At 41.8% G+C, this 25,309-nt stretch overlaps 1 protein-coding gene across 10 annotated transcripts; it reads right to left on the reverse strand.

The window, feature by feature from the left end:
• Positions 1–837: 837 nt before the first annotated feature.
• RNF170 (ring finger protein 170) lies at positions 838–25,280 on the reverse strand. 10 transcript variants are annotated; one of them, XM_083420612.1, is made up of 9 exons: positions 25,142–25,251; positions 17,612–17,701; positions 15,802–15,945; positions 14,634–14,709; positions 11,130–11,235; positions 10,455–10,528; positions 9,240–9,344; positions 6,764–6,868; positions 838–5,112 (listed from the first exon to the last, which is right to left on the reverse strand). In XM_083420612.1, the coding sequence occupies exons 2-9, from the start codon at positions 17,614–17,616 to the stop codon at positions 4,843–4,845; spliced, it is 885 nt and encodes a 294-aa protein (XP_083276738.1). In that variant the 5' UTR covers positions 17,617–17,701; positions 25,142–25,251; the 3' UTR covers positions 838–4,842. The 10 variants fall into 10 exon arrangements, with proteins under 10 accessions (XP_083276738.1, XP_083276736.1, XP_083276737.1 ...); XM_083420610.1 differs by having other exon boundaries at positions 11,130–11,238; XM_083420611.1 differs by having other exon boundaries at positions 25,150–25,223.
• Between the last annotated feature and the right edge of the window lie 29 nt (positions 25,281–25,309).

Consider the following 25,309-nt stretch of genomic DNA (forward strand, 5'->3'; position numbering starts at 1 on the left):
GTGGGCTCCTAAAGGGCTTCTTACCTCAATTTACTCTGATAACATCCTTTTATTTATCTCATCCACTCTTCCAAGGAGCCTCTGGGAAATGATATGAATTGAAAAGGATGTTCAAAATAACTTTTATAAATAAACAACAACCCAGCAGCTTTTCTTTTGGGAATTATAGGGACAGAACTACCTAAATTATACAGAAATTTATTTATGTCAGCAAGAATGCTACTTGCCCCAAAGTGGAAAGAAGCAGAGTCCCAGCAAAGGAAGAATGGATACAAAAACTTATGGGATATGCAGAAATGGCGAAACTCACTGGAAGAGTAAGAAATCAAGATAACAAATTCTTTAAAATAAAAAAATGGAAATGATTTACTGAATATTTGCATATAAATTGCAAACAGATAAAAACATTAGCAGGATTATTGTAATAACCTACAGTTTCAGAAGAGTATATATTTAAAGTAGAAAATTAAATGAGCAAATTAAATGAATTTGGATATGCAGAAGACATTTTAAAAAATAAATTGAGGGAACCACAGAAAGAGGGGGAAGGCAGTCAAAGTATAAATAAAAACTTTTTTTTTTTAAAAAAAAGGACCATGGGGCAGTGTAGCTGGAGTTCTCTAACATTATCCTTGCAAGAGGTCTGGTTGTGCTGAGAGATACTGATGCATTCAAACCATTCAGTGAGCTTCATGACTGAGCAGGGATTTGAAAAAAGTGTCTGCAGAAAGTGCATGCAATAGATTTTTTGTGTCCGTAAACATGTTTCAAGGAATAAAGCATAAGATTATAGTGTTACAAATATACAGAAATACAGTAAATGGACAAAAAAAAAACTTATTTCAAACATGGTTTATTTTCAGTAAATACATGAGCCAGCTTACATTTTGTGTAAAACATCTATGGTAGCATGCTGCCTACAACTGCATAGATCTCCGGCAGCCTTTTTACACCAACTTTGGTCATTAATTGTTCCTCATATGAAAGTCAACTGACATAGTACTTGCAGCAAATAAATCAGTATGTGGCCTTAAGGTTGTTTTGGGAAATTGAGTGTGTGTGCATCAAAAAGCATTATGTAGCCACTAGTGTCTTTATTAATACAGATCATCAATTAGCAGGGAAATGGAAGAAAAAGAGATACAAGACAAGATTTCTGTTTGGAGTATTTTCTCTTGTCCAAATCTTTATAGTTATTAATTTAATCATTTATTTTCTACAGGATTCATTCCTAAACTTTAGGATTTCTGGTTAGTGATTCTTCCAGATAATGTTTAAAGCTAATACTGGAAAAATCCATCTTTTCCTCTGAATGAGAAGTGCCTTGCAATAAAACAGAAAAGCTCTCTTATCTGATTGTAATACTGCATCTGGCTTTTGAGCTGGAATATTCTCCCCAAATTAATGGATTTTTATTACTATTAGGAATGAATGAAATTGCTATGTAGGTCCCCAGATATGATTCAGAGGGACGTATTAAAATATGCAGGCAAAAAGGGCAATGATTCCTATAAAATAGTATTAGTTTGTTCATGCCCCACATCAAACATTATCCATCAAGGATTAGGAAGCAGATTTCCTTTTGGAAGAAAATCGTCTCTAGAGCAATGCAGAAGAATGCACAATAGGAAATAAAAATTTCCTGTTGTCCTCCACAGTTTTGTGTTGGCAGCAACAGTATGTGTTTGAGATTATACAGAGATCGTATGACTGATTCCATATTAAAATTATATACTGAGAATATAAAATGTTGATTTCTCCAGTTTTTTAAAATAAGAAATATAGCCTTATCATTTGACGCTAAAACAACTGAGCAGAAAAGTAAACAATTTCAGGGAATAGGTGCAAGAAGAGCGTGGGTGAGGCATAAGGCTCCAATAACTAAGGCTGTGCATAGTATCAGCACTGCGAACAGGGATAGCTAAGTATAACAAAAATATTTGTATTATTATTTCTGAGGTGCAAGAATGATTGCAGAGATTCCAGAAATCGAGTGCTGAACAGTGACAGGTGACAAGGTGTGATGTGGACCGAGCCCACTTCTCACATCAGCACCAGTGACAGACAAGGAAGGCACACAAAAGCCACTTGGAAGACATTCTAAAGTTACGTAAAGGGACTTGCACTGATGATACAGACTTGAATAAAGAGAATTATCAGCACAGGTAGCAAACAGGGCATTAAGGCTACTAAACAACTCTGTGGTTACGGTAATCAGTTGAAATCTGGTTTTGTTCAAAGTGGAAATGGGTTGCATAAGACGACTGTTCAGCCACCAGAAAATAAATAAGGCAATATGTACTAGGGTTTGACTCAACCTCTTTTTGCAACTGTTTTTGGATGTTTTAGAGGAACATCAAAGACTGAAACAGCCCACTTATATTCTTATATACTTTATTTTAGGCTCTACACATCTTGACGTGCAGTAGTGCTTTCATATGTTCTCCCCCAACTTCTACATAGAGTTTGGGTTGACCAAACATAAAGGAAAATTTGTTTAGTGCATCAGGCTGGCATCACACCCGAGGTAGGCAACACATCACTATCACATACTAGTGATGACAAGAGTAAGCAGAAGTATTGAAAGGAACTAGAGGCAGCCTTTAAAAACAGTAAAACTGATGGGAGGCGTTTTCTCTTTTTAAATTCACTCTCTTTCCTTCCCTTGTTTTTAACATTCATGTCAAGTAGAGACAGAACAAACCAAATGTAAATCTCGAGACAGAATTAATACATTCAAACATTTTCCCCAGCCATGATTTTGCAGATTTAAGACTAAGTTCATAGAAACAATTAACATTTGTGAGAACGAAATCGCCTTTGCATTTTAAGAGAACCTTTGCCTTGTTCATGCCCAGGTTCTTAAACTGAGACTAGAGAGAAACCTCCCCACTCTACAAAAGTTAGTATTTCAATGCACTTAACTTATATTTTGATACATGTTCATATGCTTACAATGTCACTCAGATACCCTGCAAGGAAATGGATGCGTGGACAATACAAATATTTCAAAATATGCTCTTGTCTGGAATACAAGGGGATCAAATATATTTTCAAGTACTTAGGGACTTTAATAGAAAAAAGTACAGTTAAGTAAGTGAGGGATGAGTTTTCTTTGGCAAGGATTTTATCAAATTGAAGGAGTTACTGCCTTAAACAAAGCAAAGTGTCAAAGGACGAGTGCGCAGAATGCTCTTGCTCCCTTAACCATGGTTATATGATCGGGAGTAGATTGTGGCGTTTCACATTCCTCTCCTCTGGCATGAATTTCCCTGCTATGGCTAAGAGTTGCATTGGTACTGACTTCAACCATGGTTAACACCAGCCAGGTTTTGCCAGTATGAAAAAAAACAGAGAGTGAAGCTGCTTAAAATAAAACCTTGATTGATATTAAGTATAGTTAATATTAGTGTTGCTATAAACCTTCACCATAGTTAACGCTGGTGTAGAAAATTCATACCGGAGAGGAGTGGGGTGAGATCCCATAGGCTGCTCCAGAAGATCCCATATTTTTCTCTCTTAAGGAGCTCTGTCTCTAGTGATGCCTAAATGCTCTCTTCCCAATGACTATTTGAGGCAGGAACTGGCCAAACAAGGCTGTGACTTCATGGTTAAGTGATAAGGAGCGTTCCAAGCACAGGGGCCTCAAGTCCCTGCATCTAATCTGTGCATTTTGGGGGGTGTTTTGTAAATCTTGTACATAGGAATAGAAATAAAAGGATGCTATCTCTTCTCTTCCTGGGCTGTTCAAAGCCCAGTGCTTTTGCACCTGTTCAACACTTCTCTCCTGCCTCAAGAACCATTTAAATTTGATGGAGGGTAAGCATCTCAAACAAGGTGTTTCATAGCATTTCAGGGACACCATGTGGTGCAAGCTTAGAAGGTATGCACCCCGATTCTATGCATGCTTAGTTGGAAGCAAGTCCCAGTGAGTTTAATAAGGATTACTTCTAAGCAAGCACGCATGTAAGTATACCTACAACACGGTGATAGTGCCCATTTAGAGAAGTTATTTCAAGTATAACATTCAGTTTTAGATTTCAGCTAATCACTAGCACTTAGCATTTCACATGATCAGGGAGCCTAGTTTTGATTCAAGTTCAAAGGTTTAGTTAAGATTACATATACTATATATTCCCCTCTTGAGATGGGCTGTCTTCTATTTTATCCAAGCCATCATGTTGAACCTGCAATGTAAAAAGCAATTATCTGTAACACATACCATCATTAATCATGGCATGGACAAGTGTACATTGCAAGGTACAAATGTTATATGGAGAGATGTATGTAATTGCAGCTAACGCAATACTGTACTTAGAATGTTTGTGCAATAGTATGCTGCTGCCCAAGCTTGAGCATTTACTGCATAGGCAGAGATGCTAAACTAGGTTATTAAAAAAATCAACAATTCCCTCCCACTTCAGCACCCGCAATGAGACATTAAGCAGTCTTTGAAACTGTACATTGAATAAAAAAACTGTACATTGAGTAGTGCCTTAAATACATGTCCAGCTAAACCGAATACTTTCTTTTTTTTGTTAAACATTCAAAAAGAAATTCCCTTATAATTGGTGGTACCTTGAATAACGTACAATTACTCATCCACTGTAAACATATGTAAGCAGTATATTACATATTGAATCAGATCTCTTTTATATAACAAACACTGAAAATCCAGTTCGCTATCACCATTATGACAATTTTCATGCTTACATAAGATGTTTGGCTAGAAGCTATTTAATAGCAGAAACGGAAAATGTGTCAAGATGATTATTTCATAGTGGCTCATTTAGTTAAGCACCCCCCTTAGTGCTCCTGAATGTTGGTCACTGACATTCGCCTTCATCTGTTCAGTCTCTGTGTTACAACCTCTCGGTACATTATAGATATATAGATGAGTAGCAGAAACACCACAAAGAAATCATCTAAAAACCCCAAAATTCCAAACAGGGCTTCGGGGAGAAAATCCAGGGGGGATGCCAGGTACAACAAAGCTCCCATGAGGCAGAGGAATATTCGGATGCGGAACATCCAGAAGAGACCACCAACGGAAAACATTTCTCTGAACGCATGGCGCAATAACGTGGGCAAATCCATAATCCTTTCCATAATCTAAACAAAATGTAGAAAGACCAATTTTTGGTAAATGTTATATATGGTACATTTATCTCAGGGACTTTTGACACATATATTACAAGCTCACGTGCATTTACACAAATTGTAATATTGGTGAAAAAGCATGATAGTGTAATTCCTTCTTGGACTGTGTCCATGGCCCTTTGCCCCAGTATCTCCCTCTTAAAGATCTATATTCGCATTCATAGGGACTCTGAATATAAACAGCATCTTGGATCAGGTTTTCTTTATACCAAGTACAAGATTAAACAAACACATGGGAAAAACAAAATATTTTTCAAGGTTTTACATTCAATACAAAACATACTTAAATAAGACTCAATATTGAAACATCACTTTCTCTAAGTGTTAGAATGCTTTATATCTCAACAATCCATACCCAAAAGAACCCAGAAGGCAGACCAATATTATTAATCATAATAGATTGCAGAGGGGGAGTGTGAGAGAGTATGGCTTGCCAAAGCATCGTTAATGGGTTGGGGCAAGATTTCAACAAGGAGCCTTCAGGCGAGGGGTTGGCAAGGTTTACCTCGCCTGGGCCAGTTCACTCCAGCAGAATCCCTCCATGGGCCAGATCACGTGTGTGCCTGAGCGCCCCTCCCCCCCAATTTCCGGCGTCTTGTGTCTGTGCAGACACGATTTCTGGCGCCGTGGAAGCAAGTCCCTGCACCATGCTGTGCCGGTTTAGCGCAGCACGTGGGGACTCACCGAGCAGATGGCTTGGTTTGGGGGTGTCTCGCGGGCTGGTTAAACAACCCCCGTGGGCCAATTGTGGCCCATGGTCCTTAGGTTGCCTGCCCCGTTTAGGCTTACAGCTCCCTCTCTTAACTACTACATAGCATAAACTCTTTTCTGACTAAGCTTGCTGAATCTCTAAAGGGTAGTAAGACATACAAAAGCTGGGAGCTCTCCATGCCTGGGGCCTCTAAAGCTGGTATTTCTCAATTAAATCCCTTATTTTATTCCCAAAAATTCACCACATCAACAGGGATTATTATTTGTCTTGGGTGGGGTCCACAAATCTGGCTGGTTTTGCTGGCTGACCAAAAAAATGTAGTTTCTGGATCCCTCACCACAAAGGTCATTGTCTACTTCCTTCATCTCTGCAACAGAGTACAAATGCAAAGAGAATCCCTTGCTCCCTCACCGCAAATGCAAACTTATGGCTAGGAAAGGGGGCAGGGAAGATTGTTCCTAGAATTACACTACACAATGCATTTTAGAAACAGCCCCAATGCTCCTCTCCACCTTGGAGGTAGAAAGGGATGAAGTGGGGACTAACTCTAGCACAAACGTGGGGACCAGCTCTTCTCCATCTCCAAGGCCGGAAGGACGACTGGACCTGTCTCTGAAGCCCAGTTGCAAAACCACAAACCCAGGCCTTTCTCTCCAGAGCTAAAGAACAAGGCTAGGGCTTGTCCTTTTGCGACCATACTCTTTAGTACCTTCAAAGCACTATAGCCAAACAAGCCCATTCATCCTTCCAACCTTAATGCTAGGGAAGGGCAGGGACTGGCCTCTGTGCTTGCACTGCACTTCAGAGATGCTCCAGTGCTCTGTAATGTTGTGTGCTACTGGTGAATGGAATTTGTACCCCTGGTCCCACTGACTCCATCCCCACACATACCGATCTTGGCTGTCCTGAGAACCTCCTGTTGTAATCGTTGACAGCTTGAAGCACTTGCACTGCATCCTCTTGTTCTTCATTGAAGAGTGGTAAAAATAAAGTTACCTGAACACAATAGAAAATTGATCATTTAATACCTGTATGCAAACTTTCCCCCCTTTCCACTGCAGTGATTTTAAAACAGGGGTGAGGGACCTGTTGGCCCTCCAAATGTTGGATTCTCAACTTCCATCCACCGCTCCCTCGATGGCCACTGCTCAGGAATGATAGAAGCTGAAAAGCCACAGGTTCCCCACCCAAATTTTAAAAGGTTACAGAAAAGCCATACCCTAACAAATGACGTGCTCTAGCATAAGCACAAAACATGTGACTGTAATTATTCTTACTAGGCGTCTCTTACAACTACAGGGGTTACACATACCATACAGCTCAGACAAATTTGACAGTTCTGAAAACCAAGGTGCAAAGCACTTGCAAAATAGTCCAATACATTAGAGTAGCATTATCCATAGTCCGAAGCAAAACAGGAAACAGCCCACAAGATAAATATAGCATCTCACTATAAATATTCATCTGGATGGCTGCACAAAGGAGATTTTAAAAATGTTAAATTCTTACCTGTGCATAAAATGTTACCAAGTTACCAAGCTTACTAAGTAGTCTTTGGCTAAGCTTACTAAGGAGTCTTTGGCAAGGGACCTTATCAAAAGCTTTTTGAAAGTCCAAGTGCATGATATCAACGGGATCACCTCTATCAATATACTTGTTGACTTTCTCAAATAACTCAGATATTGTTAGGACTTCCCCTTGCAGAAGCCATGCTGGTTCTACTTCAGCAAGATTTGTTCTTCTATATACACAGAATCATAGAATTGTAGAGTTGGAAGCGACCACAAGGATCACATAGTCCAACTTCCTGAAATGCAGGAATGTTTTGTTCAACACGTGCTTGGTTATTTTCCCACTCCTAACCAGTGTTTTCCAAGTGTCACAAAAACAAAGAGCCACAAATAAAAAACGCAAAATAAATAGCAAAGACAGACCTCAGCATAACACTCAAATCGTCAGCGTAACACTCAAAATGGAAGTGTGGCACTCAAATTGGAATGCAACACTGAAAACGGAGCACATTCAGTTTCCGAAAAGTTCGCAAACCAGAACACTTACTTCCGGGTTTGCAAAGTTTGGGTTCCAAGTTTTTTGAGTACCAAGGTGTTTGAGAACCAAGGTACCACTGTATTAGGCCTAGAACTTCATCTAGTGTCCCTGCTATCTGCCTCAGTTCCTCTGACTCTGCTGCAAAAGTTATTCCAGACACTAGAGTTCCTGGGTGCCATTCAAGTCCAGGGTCACCGCCCCTCTGGTTGGTTCCATGACTAACAGTTTTAAGTAACAATCATTTAGAGTATCTAGAAATTCTACCTATTTGTTGTGACTGGAACACAAATGTAGCAATACTACCAACATTTCCCCCGTGGGATGCTTTATTGGTTCATTTTTTATCTCAAGAGCTCCCTGAGCGTTTTGATCAAGGGGACAATAGCACATCTCTAGTACTAAATTGCTTTTGGGGCCCAATATCACCACCGACAATGATTATGTGGAGGAGTCCACCCCTTTGGGGAATTTTAGCTTGCTGGACTCAATGTTCTCTTTGATGTACAGAGCAACGCCATCTCCAGTACATCTTTCCTATGGCGTTTATATCTAGAGATAATGTGTTCCACTTGTTCTCTCCACTCCACCATGATTCTGTCATACCTACTACATCAAGACCCTCACTCTCCCTGGAGCTATCACTGTGGAAGTGGAACAGAGCTATAATGTCCCTGAGGGCCTCATCCACCACTCTCTCTGCCTCTCTAAGCTTTTCTAGATATGCCGCCTTGGCCTCAAGGAAACAAACTTGTTCCTGAACAGACAGGAGCTCATTCTACCTTGAACACACCCACAACTTCCATCCAAGAGAGTTCTCAAATTTTGGGGTTCTCAAATTTGGCTGGCTTTGCTGGCCAACCAAAAGATGTTGTTTCTAGTCCCCTCCCCACAAAGGATGGGGGCTTCTTCCTCCATCTCTGTAACACAGTGCCAAGTCAGACAATTCCTGACTCCTCAACCCAAATTCAAGCTTGGGGCTTGGGAAGGGGTGAGAATTGTGCCTTAGAATTAGATTACACAGTCTGGGCTTTTCTCAGAGCCACAGCTGCAAAACTACAAATCCTGGCTGCGCTGTTGATAGCCAAAGAGGAAGGTTAAGACATGTCCTTATCCTGCTTTGCTTCTGGAGCGCCACAGGTACCCCAGAAGCCCAGTCCTTCTTTCAATCTTGCAGCTGGGGAGAGGACTGTCCTTTCAGAGGTACACTAAATGGAAGGACAACCCTCAGCTCCCTCTTCAGCTTCCAAGGCTAGGCTGGATGCAACAGATGGGTGAAACTGTGGGTTCCTGGTCTTCCTGACTCTGTCCCTACACATACCGATCTTGGCTGTCCTGAGAATCTCCTGTTGTAATCACTGACATCCTGAAGCACCTGCACTGCATCCTCTTGCCTCTCACTGAAGAGAGGTAAAAATAAAATTACCTGAACACAATAGAAAATCAGTTACTTAATGATTTTACGTGGATTGTTTCCTTTCTTATACCGTACTTTTAAAAGATTACAGAATGTAATGTGTGTGGGGTTTTTTTAAAGCCAACTAATGATGTGTTGAAGCATAAAAGCAAAATCCAAGCACTAAAATGGGTGCAGTTGTAGTTATCTTCTTATAACCACAGAGATTAAAGTTACTGTTGAGCTCAAGGAAATCTGCAAGTTCTGAAAACCAGGGTGTTTGGCTGTGAGCCACCTGCCAAATTAGTCCATGATATTACAGTAGAATTATCCACAACCCAAAGCAAACAGGAAATTCAGTCCATAAGATTGGTTTGAATGGTTGCAGGGGAGAGACTTAAACATTGAACTATTATCTACATATGAAACTATGCTACCAAGACTACACATACACCCTGATCATGTCACATGCCCTTAGTTTCAGCCATACTTTTTGTCAGTTTAGAGATATCTTCCCTTAGAGATAGAAGAACTTTAGACCAATCTTATGCTAGTCCTTCACAAATCTATGAGACTAAGCTTGCCATGGCATCTGTTTCATCTTGTTTCACTGTGTCTGCTTTGCCCCCTTTAAGGTGCTTAGCTGTCATGATGTTGTCTCTGAAACAGGAATTACCAGGGAGGAAGAAATCCGGGAGTCAAAGTTTCCTTTTTCGGTCCTGTGTTTGCTATGAGGCATATCCCATAAGCACTGCTCACTTTGAACACACTATAAAACATATAGGTGGCAGCATGTTGCTATTATTTTGTGAGCTGGGACAGAGCAGTAGGTTGTTCTGTAATTGATGATGACATCACTATTCTCCCCACTTAAGAGATTTTTGAAACAAATGTCTTTAATTTATTTTTTTAATGTGCAGGTGCTATGGGATTATTAGTTGGCTTTGATACAAAGATTAATGTAGATGCTGCTCTGGGATTCATAATCTAAAATGATGCCTAGCATTAGATTCTAAAGCAAATGCTATTCTACTCAGGTATCAATGGTATTCTGTATATTCCTGAAACATAAACATGTAAAAACTTTGAAGGGAAAGTTACCAAAAGTTAACATCAGAATTTTGAATATCAGCTTATTACCGTTTGCCTGCAGATAGGGCAATGTATTGCACCTCCCCATGGACCACACCTCCAGTATGCAATAATGCAGGAACCTAGATAAAATAATACCATTACTATTTTCTTAAACTGACAGTATACCAAATAGAAGTTGCTATTTCAACAAGCACTCAAAAATGATGAGCTGATCCAAATGATAAGCTGATGCAAAAGTGTCATTTTGTGGGGTGAAAGGACTATTTTCTCCACAACACATTAAATCATCGGTGCAAAGCAATATCTTAATAAATATTTACAAACAATATTGAAATAGGTGCCAATCTACATTTTTAAGCAATTGCCAGCTTTAAATGCCAATTAAGCCTAACCTTTCTTATGAAACTGGTATTATGAGTTGCTGTGAGCCTCCTACACAAATAGGCATAAAATATATATGAAGTGGGACAGGAATAAAAATGGGCAGTAATTTAATATATTCGCTATAGCAATGATCATTTTTAGACAGAGTTTAAATACCTTTAGAAATAACTAGTATCTAACACTATCAGCTGAATGAAAACAATCAAAGGGGAATTCCATGCTGCTGTAAAACTAATCCACATTTTCAAAAGGATCTTTTTCTGCACATCATTTACTTAACACATCTTACCAGCATAACAGAATGCAATAAGTGATGCAAAAACGTATTTTGCTTACCACAAAAAAGATGTCCACAGTTTGTTTCAATGGGAAATGTAGCCTGTTGTAAACACACTGGGCATGACATATCAGTATAGAAACGTTGTCTGTCTTCAAGTACATTCTGCTGGAAGAAATGAGAAGTGTCACCTGTTCAAGCAGAGCAAATTGCTGTATCTGCCAGAAGCTGCAAACTAATCCTTATTGCAAGATCTGAAGAAAGTGTTTTTCACAAGTATATTTTCCGGACTTTATTCTCACATAAGAACAATCATACAGTAGAAAATGAAGGGCAGAAACCCAACTTGTTAGCCTACAGAGTCTAAAAAAGTAAAAACAAAACACTAAGTTAATTAAAGCAATGAGAATATTATATATATATAATATTATAATATTATATATCTATTATATTATATATATATCTATATCTATATATCTATATATCTATATATATAATATGAGATATATATATATATATATATATATATATATATATATGCAGGTTTTGGTGTCCTCGGGTGTCTTCCCGTGTAAAAGTTGGGGTGTCTAGGCGACGTTTCGACGAGGTCTCACTCGTCATCTTCAGGCTGGTGCTTTCGGCTTCTTGTTACTGGAACAGAGCAGGATCTCAGTGTTTGAGTTCCTATAAATACTGTTGAGGAGGTGTGGTGTATAGCCTCCAATGTTCTGGGCAGAGAGGAGGTTCCCAGGCTAGTGTGCCTTTTCTTCTTTTGTTCCTTAATTACTTGAGGGATATCTTGAGTGATTTCTTGAGTGATTTCCTGAATCCCACTTAGGTGGGTCATTAGGTGTGGATTAGTTGCTAAAGCCTTCGTGTCTTGAACTCTTGAACTTTGTGAAGAGTTTTTCTGAGAAGATGGCTGTACTGCACTTGGTTGTGCTCTGGCTTGGCTTCGTGTATAGGGGCGAGCTGTGGTTTTGTGGCCTGTGCCAGCCAGATCTGTGTAGGGATTGCAGGGGGTCTATGAAATACCCTGCAAAGTCTGCCCAGCCACGTACATTGGACAAACAAACAGACGAATAAATGCACGGATCGCAGAACACAAGAATGCCGTCAAAAAAGAAGAAAAAACTTCCTCTCTTTTCCAACACATGAAAGAAACAGGACACGAAATTAATTTTGCAGATTCCAAATTGCTCTTTAACATGGAACATCACCACAAGAGAATAATCATGGAAGCCATCGAGATAGAGAAACACCCTCACAACATGAACAAGCGTGACGACACATCCCGCTTGCCAGACATCTGGAAATTAGCCCTCCCCACAAAATCTGACACCAGATCCAGAGGCACACAGAACGCCATCACCAATCAACCACACCAGACCCAAACCCAGACCCTCTCCACAGATAAATTACAGACACCATCCAGTAACCAAACCAGGGTGGCACCTCCGGATGCTGCACCCCCCTGCAATCCCTACACAGATCTGGCTGGCACAGGCCACAAAACCACAGCTCGCCCCTATACACGAAGCCAAGCCAGAGCACAACCAAGTGCAGTACAGCCATCTTCTCAGAAAAACTCTTCACAAAGTTCAAGAGTTCAAGACACGAAGGCTTTAGCAACTAATCCACACCTAATGACCCACCTAAGTGGGATTCAGGAAATCACTCAAGAAATCACTCAAGATATCCCTCAAGTAATTAAGGAACAAAAGAAGAAAAGGCACACTAGCCTGGGAACCTCCTCTCTGCCCAGAACATTGGAGGCTATACACCACACCTCCTCAACAGTATTTATAGGAACTCAAACACTGAGATCCTGCTCTGTTCCAGTAACAAGAAGCCGAAAGCACCAGCCTGAAGATGACGAGTGAGACCTCGTCGAAACGTCGCCTAGACACCCCAACTTTTACACGGGAAGACACCCGAGGACACCAAAACCTGCATTCCTGTACCCGTGAAAATCTACGAAAGCATATATATATATATATATATATATATAATACTTAACTTAATCTGTAAAACCAATGAGAAAACTATCTAACAATGTATGCTGAAAAGGCCTTGTTGGATTAAAAAAAATCTTAAGGATTTGCCTAAAAGAACCAGTTGTTGGGATTCCAAAGTATGGGTGCCACCATACAAAGTTCTTCCATGAGTACTCATTAAATTAATTTCTGACCTAAGGGTTCAAGCAGGATGATATGAGGAAAGGCCACATTAACAACACCATAAAGGTTGGTGTGAAGGTGATTTTGTCCTCAAAGTGCCTCGCAAAAGAGTCACAACACATTCCCAGAAGGTTCAAGTCTGTGTGTACCGAAGCTGGTTTCATCAGACCATGGACCACTTGCTGAAGAGTTCTAAAAGGTAAAGATAAAGGACCCCTGACAGTTAAGTCCAGTTGCAGACGACTCTGGGGTTGTGATGCTCACCTCACTTTACAGGCCGAGGGAGCCGGCGTTTGTCCGCAGACAGTTTTCCCGGGTCATGTGACCAGCATGACTAAGCCGCTTCTAGCGCAACGGAACACCGAAACCAGAGCAGCGCACAGAAATGCCGTTTACCTTCCCGCCGGAGCGGTACCTATTTATCTACTTGCACTTTTTGGGCGTGCTTTCGAACTGCTAGGTTGGCAGGAGCTGGGACCGAGCAACGGGAGCTCACCCCATTGTGGAGATTCGAACTGCCAACCTTCTGATCGGCAAGCCCAACAAGCTCTGTGGTTTAGACCACAGCGCCACCCACGTCCCACAAAGGAGGCAAAAGCCTATGGCACCCGGTATTCCTAGGCAGTCTCCCATCCAAGTACTAACCAGGCCTGACCCTGCTTAGCTTTCGAAATCAGACGTGTTCAGGGTAGTATGGCTGTAGAATGAAGAGTTCTACCAAGTGGCTACTTGGGGATGTGATGGTGGCTATGAAGTAGACTTTATTTGCTGCCTACACCACCACACAGGAGGCATGATTAACTCGTTTGAAGGAGCCTTTGAAGTTCCAGATCAGGTTGACTGTCAGCTGGCCCCACCTGCACCTTCAAAGCTCCCCATTCTCAGGCAAGGAGCCTGCTGAGAATGGGGAAGTCTCCTCACCTGAGGGATGATTGTGTCTGTGTTTTTATTTTGCTCCTTCCTTAGCACCATTCCCTCCTGGGACTGCACACATACAGAGTCAATCTTTCCCCCCTCCTTTGGGCTTCCTCCAACCCCCAAATGTTTCTTTTCTTTTAAATGTGTACCTCTGTCCCTCTCAGTGTTGCCTCAAGCATGCCAATGCTTCCTTCTTGTGCATATGCTATGCCATTTTCTTTACATAAGTCACAGCACCCATCCTTGAACTTGGGAAACTGAGGGAATAGTCTCCAGCTATTACAAAAGGTTCGTGAGACATGATTTCTATTCTCTAGCATCCGTGTATTATAACCAGATTTGGCTCTAAAGGAGCACAAAGTCCATGAGGTTCAGATTTATCTACCTCCTGGTCATCGCATGAGAAATTATCTGAGAGTTGGCACCAAATGCAATTTATGCAAGGAAGAGCAGATAGCATTATACCTGTTCTGATTGTATTTGTTGTCTAATTGCTCTCACTAGCTCTTGGTTTTCTGGATGAATAGCTGGGTGGGCATTTCTGTTAAGAGAAAATACAGTGCATAACACAATGCTAACAAAAAACTTCAAAATCAGAGCTATACAGAATGGAATTCATCTAGCATGTTCATAATTCTAAGATGCTCCAATTAACTGCAGGACAATGGCATTTTATGCAGTAGTAAGTCACTTGATCCAAACCTCAGTGCAAAATTCCTTCCCCCTGTCCCAGAGAGTAAGGGTAGTATCCAATGCTAGTCATACTATCATGAGTAGACCCACTGAAATGAATGACTGTGTCTACCTTAGGTCCATTATTTCAATGTGTCTACTCTGGGTAGAGCTTCATTAGATACAACTCTAACCCTATGTATTATTTTTTCTCAAAAAAATACTATTAGCACATAAATGGAAAGCTTTTAAAAAAAATTTGAGTGTCCAAGGCTACAATCTTACTCATTCTTACCTCCCAAGTTCAGTGGGAGTTACTTCTGAGCAGACATGCACAGGATTGTGCTCTAGGATGAAAGTAATGACATCATTCCCTTTTCCTTTATGTTAATGAATTTCTTATCCCCATCAAAGTATTCTGCATTAGTTTTCATCATATATTAATTTTGAAAATGGGCTATCTTAAAGCTGAATTTTCAGTTTTAAGTAGCAGCAGCTATGGAAACAGAGAACTTGGGTGGGAAAATATCATAGTTTTATTATGCTAGTTAATGCTCCAAGCTAGATAGGCTAAGGGTGTTAACATATACAATATCTATGACTGGTTTTTCAGGTTAGGGTGTAGATATATATATATATTTGTAACTCTGCAGTGCAAAGATGCTTTCTCTGTCTCCTTCTCCAATTTGGCTAGTGTTTTAAATATACCAAGTATGAGTAGCATGCAGGACTGGAGGTCATCTCATTTGGCCCAAGCTCAGTAAAAGCTTTGTGGGTGAAGGGAGATTTTAATCAACCCTACTGACTTTCTAGTTTGATTCTTTGAAGTGCTGCTTCCAAGAATGTGCAGTCAAAAAACAGGTGTGTTGTATTATTAAAAATATTTTAAATTACTTTAAATATATATGCCTGACACATTACAAATACAGTAGGTCATTGTCAAGTGCTAACAGTATCTCACCTTAAAAGCATGTATGCCAGTGCAGCAAGGAATGTGATGCTGAGCACCACTGCCAGCAGGACCTGGTCACTTATTCCTTCAATCATTGAATCACTATCTAGGATCAATCTCTGAACTTCTGTTTCTTGGCTGGCCATTCCAAAGCTAGAATCCAGGAAAGACATGCATTCAGAATTATACATGCGCATAAAAATTATTCATGCTTAGCTCACATCTACAACTAAAAAGGAGTAGACAAAAAACCCGTGAAGTTGCCACTGGTCTTCAAACTTTAAAATCAAACTGTGTTCTGTGACAAGTTGGCACACTGGTAAATTTCCACATGGCCAAACTCCATGTCACACATACCCTGCTACATTCTAGAATTCTAACATTTCATGTGGTGACATGTGCTTAAATGGATGACAATTCGGACAATAGGCAGTGGGAATAGCCAATAGCTTAATGACACGTCCAACACAATCCAGTCTCAAATGTGTTGCCAGTGGAAAGTATGCACTAGAAGTGACAAAAATCAAAAGCAGATAGACAAGCCATGTGCTACATAGTAAGACAAACATATATAATATGCATATATGCAATATACAGCACTTATTATCCTTTAGAGGAGGTCAGTCCCATTTAACAGCTAGGCAGCACAGGCACAGTAATAAGGTATTAGTCCAAAATCAGTCAGTTAAACTATGGCACAGAATTTTGAAGCAGAAATAAGTAGTAATGGTGTGTGCTTCGGGGCATATACAGAGTGCTTTCCCCCCAGCATTAAAAAATTGCAGCCTACCCTGTCATCACAGAATTAAGAGGATTGCAGGGTAATGGTATATCTGCCCTATAGATTAAAGCTCCAGGATCTCCCTTGAAATTGAGTACTAACTCCACCTCCATTGCCAGACAACTGAACCAGAGAACACATACACAGTGTTCCCCTCCATACAATAACCCATGCTTTGTTTTCAGCTTTCCAGCAACTCTTCACAAAAACATTCTCTTTCTCCCTCCATTTGTGTTACAGACAAGCTGTCCTTACTTGTTCTCCTTTCCAAACTCCTCCCCCAAAGTCTGGAAACTTAATTTGTGCTAAGATATCACAAGGGCTTAGCCCAGGAGTCTGTTTTCCATACCAGTTCTGAGTCCTGGGAAAGTCCATCTGATGATATGCAGACCACTTTCCCCTTCCCACTGAACAACTGCGGTCTCCTGTTTGCTCACACACTTCGAATTCAAATTCCTTCTGAATGGATGAAAAAGCCACTCCTTGCCAACAAAGTACAATAATGTACTTTCCCTCCCATTTTTATGCAATTTATCAATATATCAGAGAAGTTGATGGCAGACTGAATCAAGCACTTTCCTCATCCAAACTACTCCTATCTTCCATCCTGACCACTTCAGTCTTCTGTTGCACCGCCAGCTGGCTTTTCCAGTTTGGGGAGGAAATTAGCTAATCGTAAATGCATTTAATAACACTGAGTCTTCCCTGTATAGAGAAGCTTTTTAATGTATAATGTTTTATTATGTTTTTATATATGTTGGAAGCAGCCCAGAGTGGCTGGGGCAAACCAGTCAGATGGGCGGGGTACAAATAATAAAATTATTATTAATGGTAGTAGCAGTGGTGAGATGTGTAAATGCATTTAAGATGATAATTTTATGCCAACTTCTTTGCTTGCCTTCCCTTTTCCTTTTTATGTTTGCATAAATTGATTTTCAGGTAAGCTTCCCCTCCTCAAAGGACATAACTGAAAATGCCAATGGGTAAATCCTTTTGTTTAGTGACATGACATTGACAACATCAACTCCTTCTATTTACCTCATCTGGAAGACTCAGCACCATGTCATTAGCAGCTCTCGTCAGGCCCACAGCAAATGTTTCACACACAGCATCTGAGAAACCGCTGTGCTGCAATTGCAAAAAGAGAACATTTTCAGGCTACTTTTTAAAATATACTTCAACACAGCATATGTTTACATTATTTTCGCACCTGCAGATATAGGCTTGAGTAATTTCTATGCCCACACAGAGTAAAGTGCAGCTGTATGTATATAAAACAACTCAGGTCTGGATGGAACATGCTATTAAATTGTCCCTATCCACTCAAGAAACATACAGAGGTGCAAACATTAAGAAAATGAGGTGAAATTTGATGAAAGAGCTAACATTTAAAAATATTAAGTTGGATATAAACAAGTACCCACTTAATCTGTCTCTGTTTTGGGTCACTCTCCCTCTATCTACAAGCAATTTGGGGAAAATGCTAGCAGTGTTATCTTGCACCTTTCTGCATATGGCAATCATTCTAACAGGGATGTGCTTGAAATAGGATCTGAAACCATGATTTCAAGTTGGTTAAAGAGGAACCACAGTTAACCCTAAACTACAATTGGGTTAATGTTACTACTGATCAGCTTGCTGAAGGTACATCCAGCAGGGGAATTGCATTTGAAAAGGAACAGAGTATGAAGAAGAAAATATGCACATAACCTGTGACTCAAAATATTTTGAGCAGTACTTGGTTAAGGTTTGCATCCAAGGAAAGGAGACAGACCAAAAGCAACCGCAGTCCCATCAGTGTTTACAAATATGCATACATAGACTGGTGAGTGCTGATAAAACCAGAAGCAAAACCAGGATGAGAGCTGCTACAAAAATCAAAAACACAATAAGAAAGCAAAGTGCAGGGGAGAAAAACCATTTTCTTGCCTTTAGCAAATAGAATTTTTGAAGGCCGATTTAATTTACTGGCCCCCACGGCAAAAAACTCAAGTTCTTCACATTCTTTTTTTAATTTCCATTGCTTCTTGAATAAGAACAAAGCACCACACAACAGCTACATTTTAATTACAACAGATGCTTTTATTCTTGTGAGCAAAGTTTTCTTTCTTTTTTGAAAAAAAAGCACTGAATTTTAAGGTCACAAAAGAACATGTTGGTGCAGATGTATTATTTCACTAAGCTTTTGACTAGATACCTAATAAGAGAGACACTGAAAATACTTTGTTAAATGCTTCTCATGTGGTAAAGCTGAAATTTTGCCACATGGCATGGTTCAGAAATACTTAGAATGCCCTCCAGTGTCGGATGGAATAAATAATTGTAAGTGGCCAGTCAAAATAAAATGAAATCTTAATTGCATTTGCTTAGCCTTAGAGGCAGGTCCAGCTAATTTCAGCATGTTACGTAATTTCAAATAATGTGCCCTGATCTTTTTATATCCTTCCAGAGTAACTGCATTTATTGTACTCCTTTCTTAATGTTAGATAAAAGACTCCTATAGCCTCTCACCAGGGAGTAAGTTCCAGTGAACTCAATGAAATTTAGTTTTCAGTAGACCTTTATAGGTTTGCACTGTCAGCTGACACTGGCAAACCACAGCTTCTGCTCTTCATGTAAAATGCACAATGGGTATGTAAGACTCTTAATATTTGAGTATACAAGTAGCCCTTTTCTATAGCTGCCTTGAATACATGTTGTCTGGTAATCTGCATTCCTGAGTTAATCAAGGCCATTTTAATAAAAGAGACTTAAATTGGCTTTTCTGTGGCTCACATCTGTGTGATGGGGAAAAGAAACGGAAAGCAACAAAAATGTATGTAAGAGTTATTTTCTAAGCAAACATGAAAAACCAATATTGCAGAAACAAAGAAAGAGATAAGGAGCTATCAGCATACACAGAAATGAATAGTTGTGAAACACAAATCTTGATGAGGGAGGTAACAAGCCTTCCTCCAAGAAAAGGGGGAAGGATAGCACTGCTGGATTTGGCTATGTCTGTTCAGCTGAATGCATGAAGACACCTTTAGTTGCAACACTGTTGGCTTGCTCCATCGCAATGAGCAAATGATCACCGTGTGCCTTTTCTTTTAAATTTATCATGTGAACTTGAATTGTACTAGTTACATTATGTGTACCAAATCAGTTGATGAACTTTTATTGACATGAATTGGTACCAAATCAGAGCAACTGAACACGAACCCCAAAAATTTATGCAAAGAAAACCAAGAAAAAGCAGTAAGTGTATCCCAGTCCTACTAAAGGCACAGATGAATTCAAGACTCATGCTACTCAGAAAAGATGCCTGATCTATTGATATGTTAATTTATTACAGTGGTACCCCGCAAGACGAATGCCTCGCAAGACGAAAAACCCGCTAGACGAAAGGGTTTTTCGGGTTGCTTCGCAAGACGAATTTCCCTATGGACCTGCTTCGCAAGACGAAAAGGTCTTGCAATTTTGTTTCCTGTTTCTGAAAACCGTTAATACCCAGTGTGCATTGCTTGAAGAGGTGCAGTTGCGACTTGACTTCGAGGAGCAACTCATAGCACGCGGTGTGGAAGCCTTTTTTGAGATTTTTGAAAACCAGTGATTTTTAAAGCTTTTCAAGAACTTCTTTTGCAGACATTTGGTAAGTTAAACTTTTAAAACTTTTTTTTGGGGGGGTTGGATTTTGGGTTGGGGTGTTTGGAATTCAAGGACTTGGTGTTGGGGAGGGGTTTGCAAGATTCTGGAAGCTTGTGGGTTTTTTTTCTGATTTTTTGGGACCATTGGGGCATTCTGCCTTTAAAAAAAAAAATTCTGGGTTTGGATTTCTGAGTGGAGGGTGGCTGGGGGGGGGTCAGGGAATTGTTGAGAAGGGGTTTGCAAGAATCTGGAAGCTTGTGGGTTTTTTTCTGCATTTTTATGATTTTTTGGGACCATTGGGGCATTCTGCCTTTTTAAAAAAAGATTTCTGGGTTTGGATTTCTGAGTGAAGGGTGGCGGGGGGTGGTGGTCAGGGAATTGTTTTCTGGGAGGTTTGGTGCTTTTGAATTTTTTGGATGTGAAGCACTGATTTTTTTTGGGGGGGGGGTTGCGAAAGTAGGAGCTGTGCTGCCATGGGGCCCAAGAAGACTGCTGCTGCAGAGGCCGGCGAGAGGAAGGAAGGAGATCATCCGGAAGCACGACAGTGGAATGCGTGTGACGGACCTCGCCAGGGAGTACGGGAGGAATCCATCCACCATCGGGACCATCCTGAAGATGAGGGAGAAGATCCTTGCGACTGACGTAGCCAAGGGAGTCACCAGGATCGTCAAGAACCGCCCAGCTGTTCTGGAGGAGGTGGAGAAGCTGCTGCTCATCTGGTTAGAAGAGAAGCAGCGTGCAGGGGACACAGTGACTGAGGCCGCCATTTGTGAGAAGGCCAAGGCCTTGCACGCAGACCTCGTCCAGCAACAGCCAGGAACCTCAGGCGAGCCAGAAGTCTTCAAGGCAAGCAAAGGCTGGTTTGACCGGTTCAAGACAATATCTGGAATCCACAGCGTGGTCAGGCATGGAGAGGCTGCCAGTTCTAATGTTCCTCCGGCTGAAGACTTTTGTGGATGGTGTTTGTAGACTGGGTCAATCTTGCTTTTGGCCCTGCTGTGAAACAGTACCTGCTGGACAACAACCTGCCGCTGAAGGCTTTGCTTCTGATGGACAATGCTCCTGCTCATCCTAAAGGCCTTGAGGAGGATTTGTTGAAGGACTTCAGCTTCATCAACATAATGTTCCTGCCGCCTAACACCACGCCACTGCTCCAGCCGATGGATCAGCAGCTCATCGCCAATTTCAAAAAACTCTACACCAAGGAGCTTTTCAGGCAATGCTTCGAGGTGACTGATTGCACCAACATCACCCTGCGGGAATTCTGGAAGGACCACTTTGACATCGTCACCTGCTTGAAGATGATCACCACGGCCTGGAACGGGATCAGCCAGAGAAATTTGAATTGCGCTTGGCGCAGCCTGTGGCCGGACTGTGTGGCACCAAGTGACTCTGATGCACCAGAGTCAACAGTGGTGCAGGACATTGTTTCCTTGGGGAGGACCATGGGCCTGGAGGTCACAGAGGAGGACATCAGCGAGCTGGTGGAGGAGCACGACCACGAGCTGACCACCCAGGAGCTGCTTGAACTGCAAGCAGAGGCTGCGCAGGAGCAGGCCTCGCTGGAAGAGGAGGAAGCAACTGAGGAACGGCCGTCCTCCAAAGAACTGAGGGACATTTGTCACAAGTGGAAAGATGTGCAGGCTTTTGCAGAGCGGCACCACCATGACAAGGACCTGACCCGTGATCTTGCGAACACTTTTGACACGAGGGTCATGTCGTCTTTCAGGGAGGTGCTGAAAAGGCGGATGAAGCAGCAGACCATGGACAGGTTCTTCAGCAAGAAGCAAAGAGTGGAAGAGGAACCTTCTTCGAGTTGTCCCCCAGAGTCTTAGAAAATGTACACTTTGGTGATTGTTAAATGCTTTTCTGTCATGTTTAGAAAGTTAAGTTATTTTTCCTTCAATTTTTGAAATGCTCTTTACAGCATGTGTGACTTTAAAGAGCACTTAATAAACTCTTCTTGTACCAAATTTGGCTTTGTTTGGCCTTTTTTTGACCAAAGGAACGCATTAATTGATTTTCAATGCATTCCTATGGGAAACCGTGCTTCGCAAGACGAAAAATTCGCTATAGACGAAAAAACTCGCAGAACGAATTAATTTCGTCTTGCGGGGCACCACTGTACTTTAGCACTCTGAAAAGCCCATAGAATGTTCTCATTGTTCTGAGCACCAAGGTGCATCCCTTCCTAAGCAGGAGGACATCCAGAAAGAACACATAGCTAAAACTGTTCTTAAGAAGGGAAGATTTATGAATTGCCACCACACCTCTCATCAGGCAAGAAAGAGAAACTACATTCATGCTGAATGATTTCTTTCTTCATTGACAAGAATTCAAAGGTTTGTTCATACCTTCTCTAACTGTGTGTTTACTCTCTTTCATATTTACAAAGGGCATAACAGGGAACTAGAAGGTTCCAATAAGCATTCTGAGTTATTCTTCCCTAGGGGTTGGCAAATAATGCTGAAAACTAAGAATGGCCTGGATCATTTGGTATTATATTCCTTTTTAGAAAGGAAACACCAGTTTTTGTGTACAGGTAAAACTCAATTTAGGGACGTGGGTGGAGCTGTGGGTTAAACCACAGAGCCTCGGACTTGCCGATCAGAAGGTCGGTGGTTAGAATCCCTGCAACGAGGTGAGCTCCCGTTGCTCAGTCCCTGCTCCTGCCAACCTAGCAGTTCGAAAGCACATCAAAGTGCAAGTAGATAAATAGGTACCGCTCCGGCGGGAAGGTAAATGGCGTTTCTGTGCGCTGCTCTGGTTCGCCAGAAGCGGCTTACTCATGCTGGCCACATGACCCGGAAGCTGTACGCCAGCTCCCTTGGCCAATAAAGCGAGATGAACGCTGCAACCCCAGTCGGCCATGACTGGACCTAATGGTCAGGGGTCCCTTTACCTTTACCTAACTCTCAATTTATGCAGGGGTTATGTTCCAAGGATACCACATAAAGCCAAAATCACATATAGTCAAAACACATTGGGTTCCTTGGCAGGTGTGATTGTCAAAGCCCCCCCCCCAAATGACCACCCCTTTTTATTTTTATTTACAGAGCCTGTTTCGGATACAGCAGGAATTCTAGCCGGTTTTTTATATTATTATATAGCTGTGTACATGGTGCTTTACAGAGTAACATAAACTAGACAGGTATATAAGCAGAGAATGAGCAGAGGTGGCATTAAATGAAGGGCCACAGCTCAGTGGTGCAGCATCTGCTATACATGCAGAAGGTCCCAGTTTCAATCCCAGGTAGAATTAGGAATATCCCTAGTCTGAAATCCCAGAGAGCTGTTGCCAGTCACTGTAGATAATACTGAGCTTGATGGACCAATGGCCTAACTTGGTATAAGGAGTCTGCAATGATTTGTACTTCGTTTGTAATGAGGTGAGAGAGTTGCATCAGGCACAGATTCGGACACCAACTAATGAACTGGTCTCTGAAGCTGCTCTAAGAGCATCGTGTAAAGCTTCTCTCTAGGGGTAGCAAATATTTGGCCCTTTAGATCTTCCTGGGCCTCCAATCAGCTGCAGCCCCCATGACCAATGGTCAGGAATGGTGGGAATTGTAGTCAAACAACACCAAGAGGGCCACAAGCTCTCATTTGAAGCATAGAAGCAGACTCCTAAATTCCCCCTCCCCCAGGGTCAGAAAGCAACAATAAACCCAACATACTAGGTCTTTCTCCTTTGCAATCCCAACTGATATTTAGTAAAGCTTCTGCAAGAACACAATTTTTAATTTCAGTAGGGCTTGCAAGAGCAAGTTTTCCAATAATTTGTACCTTGTGAACTATAATTCAGTAGTAGATTGCATGAGTCACATGCAGCAGGTCCCAAGTTCAATTCCCTAGCAAGCCCTGTTAAAGGCACCAGCTTTCAGGAGCTTGCTGGGTTAGCTGGATATTTGGTGTGACCAGGTAGAAGGTGGGTGGGTATGTGTGCCATTTTCTACCTTGGAGCAAGGTAGAACTTCAAGGTAACTATTGAAGGCAGGAATGCATTAGTGACTGAGATGTGCCACGTTATTCCCAGTTAATCCCAGATAGGAGTTTCACTGTATTTTTCACACACCCCAATACAGCACCACCCAAAAGAGAAGTTGTCAGAGTTTACCCTCCAGAGTGCTCAAAACGGGGACTGCATAGACCAGATCCATTTTCAGCTTTCCTTTCTTTCCTCAACCCCCATAAGGAGTGCAACCCCACCCCCGCTGCAACCTCAGGGTAAATTTACACCCACCCACTCAAAACGCAGCTGCTTACCAGAATAGCAATTTCAACAGTAAGAAAAACAACCAGCCTCGCTTAAATCAAAGTTTTCTAACACCAGCGGCATGGAATAAAGCATTTGAATACTTTATGGGGACGAGAAATGCGTTCCCCCAAACTTGTGTGTTGCTCCAGCTGCTTTTTTGGACTACAGTTCCCATCATCCTTGACCACTGGTCTTGCTAGCTAGGGATGACGGGAGTTGTAGTTCAAAAAAACCAACCGAAGACCCAAGTTTGGGGAAACGCTGCTTTAAAGCGAAGTACTTCTGCACTTCCAAATAAAAATAAAATAAAACCAACGGGGGTGGGGGTGGGATAAAACTCTCCCTGTTCATTTCAGTGCATCCTCCGCAAGCAAATATTTGAGAGGCCTGGCGCGAAGGAACCCTATAGCTACCTCCCTCCAAAAGAAATATTATTATTATTAAAAAATATCGTTTCTTCGGCCTAGTCACCCCTGAGAACCGTCGGGACTCGGAATAAGGACCACGTCCCGCCGAAGGGGCTCAGGAAAAGCTGCCTCAGCCCTAGCGAACACGAGTGGGAAGAATATTCAAAGGAAACGAGGGGTGCGCCTCTAATGGCGGGACGGGAGCCGCCGGCCCGCGCCGGGAAAGAGCGCCAAAGTGGGCGCGGCGGGTCGCCTCACGAGCGCTCGGCCACTCGCCTCAGTACCTCAGCTCCTGACGGGCTCAAGCGAGGCCTCTCAGCAACCAGCAGCGGCGGCGGCGGCAGTGGCAACCTCAGCCGCTTCTCCCCGCGCGCCTCAGCCAACCCGAGCGCCGCTCCTCCCTCGCGGCGTGACTGAGGGAAGGCGGGCCTAGTGGGCCGGCGG

The sequence above is a fragment of the Podarcis tiliguerta genome (assembly GCF_965153285.1).
Source record: "Podarcis tiliguerta genome assembly, chromosome: 17".
Classification (NCBI taxonomy): domain Eukaryota; kingdom Metazoa; phylum Chordata; class Lepidosauria; order Squamata; family Lacertidae; genus Podarcis; species Podarcis tiliguerta.

Bases quoted from the DNA above. Each gene is read 5' to 3' on its own strand.
- RNF170 (XM_083420610.1), bottom strand. The intron at 6,869-9,239 runs GTATGTGTAGGG...TATTGTGTTCAG, and splicing joins TCTCAGGACAGCCAAGATCG to GTAACTTTATTTTTACCACT. The intron at 5,113-6,763 runs GTATGTGTGGGG...CATTTTGTTTAG, and splicing joins TCTCAGGACAGCCAAGATCG to ATTATGGAAAGGATTATGGA.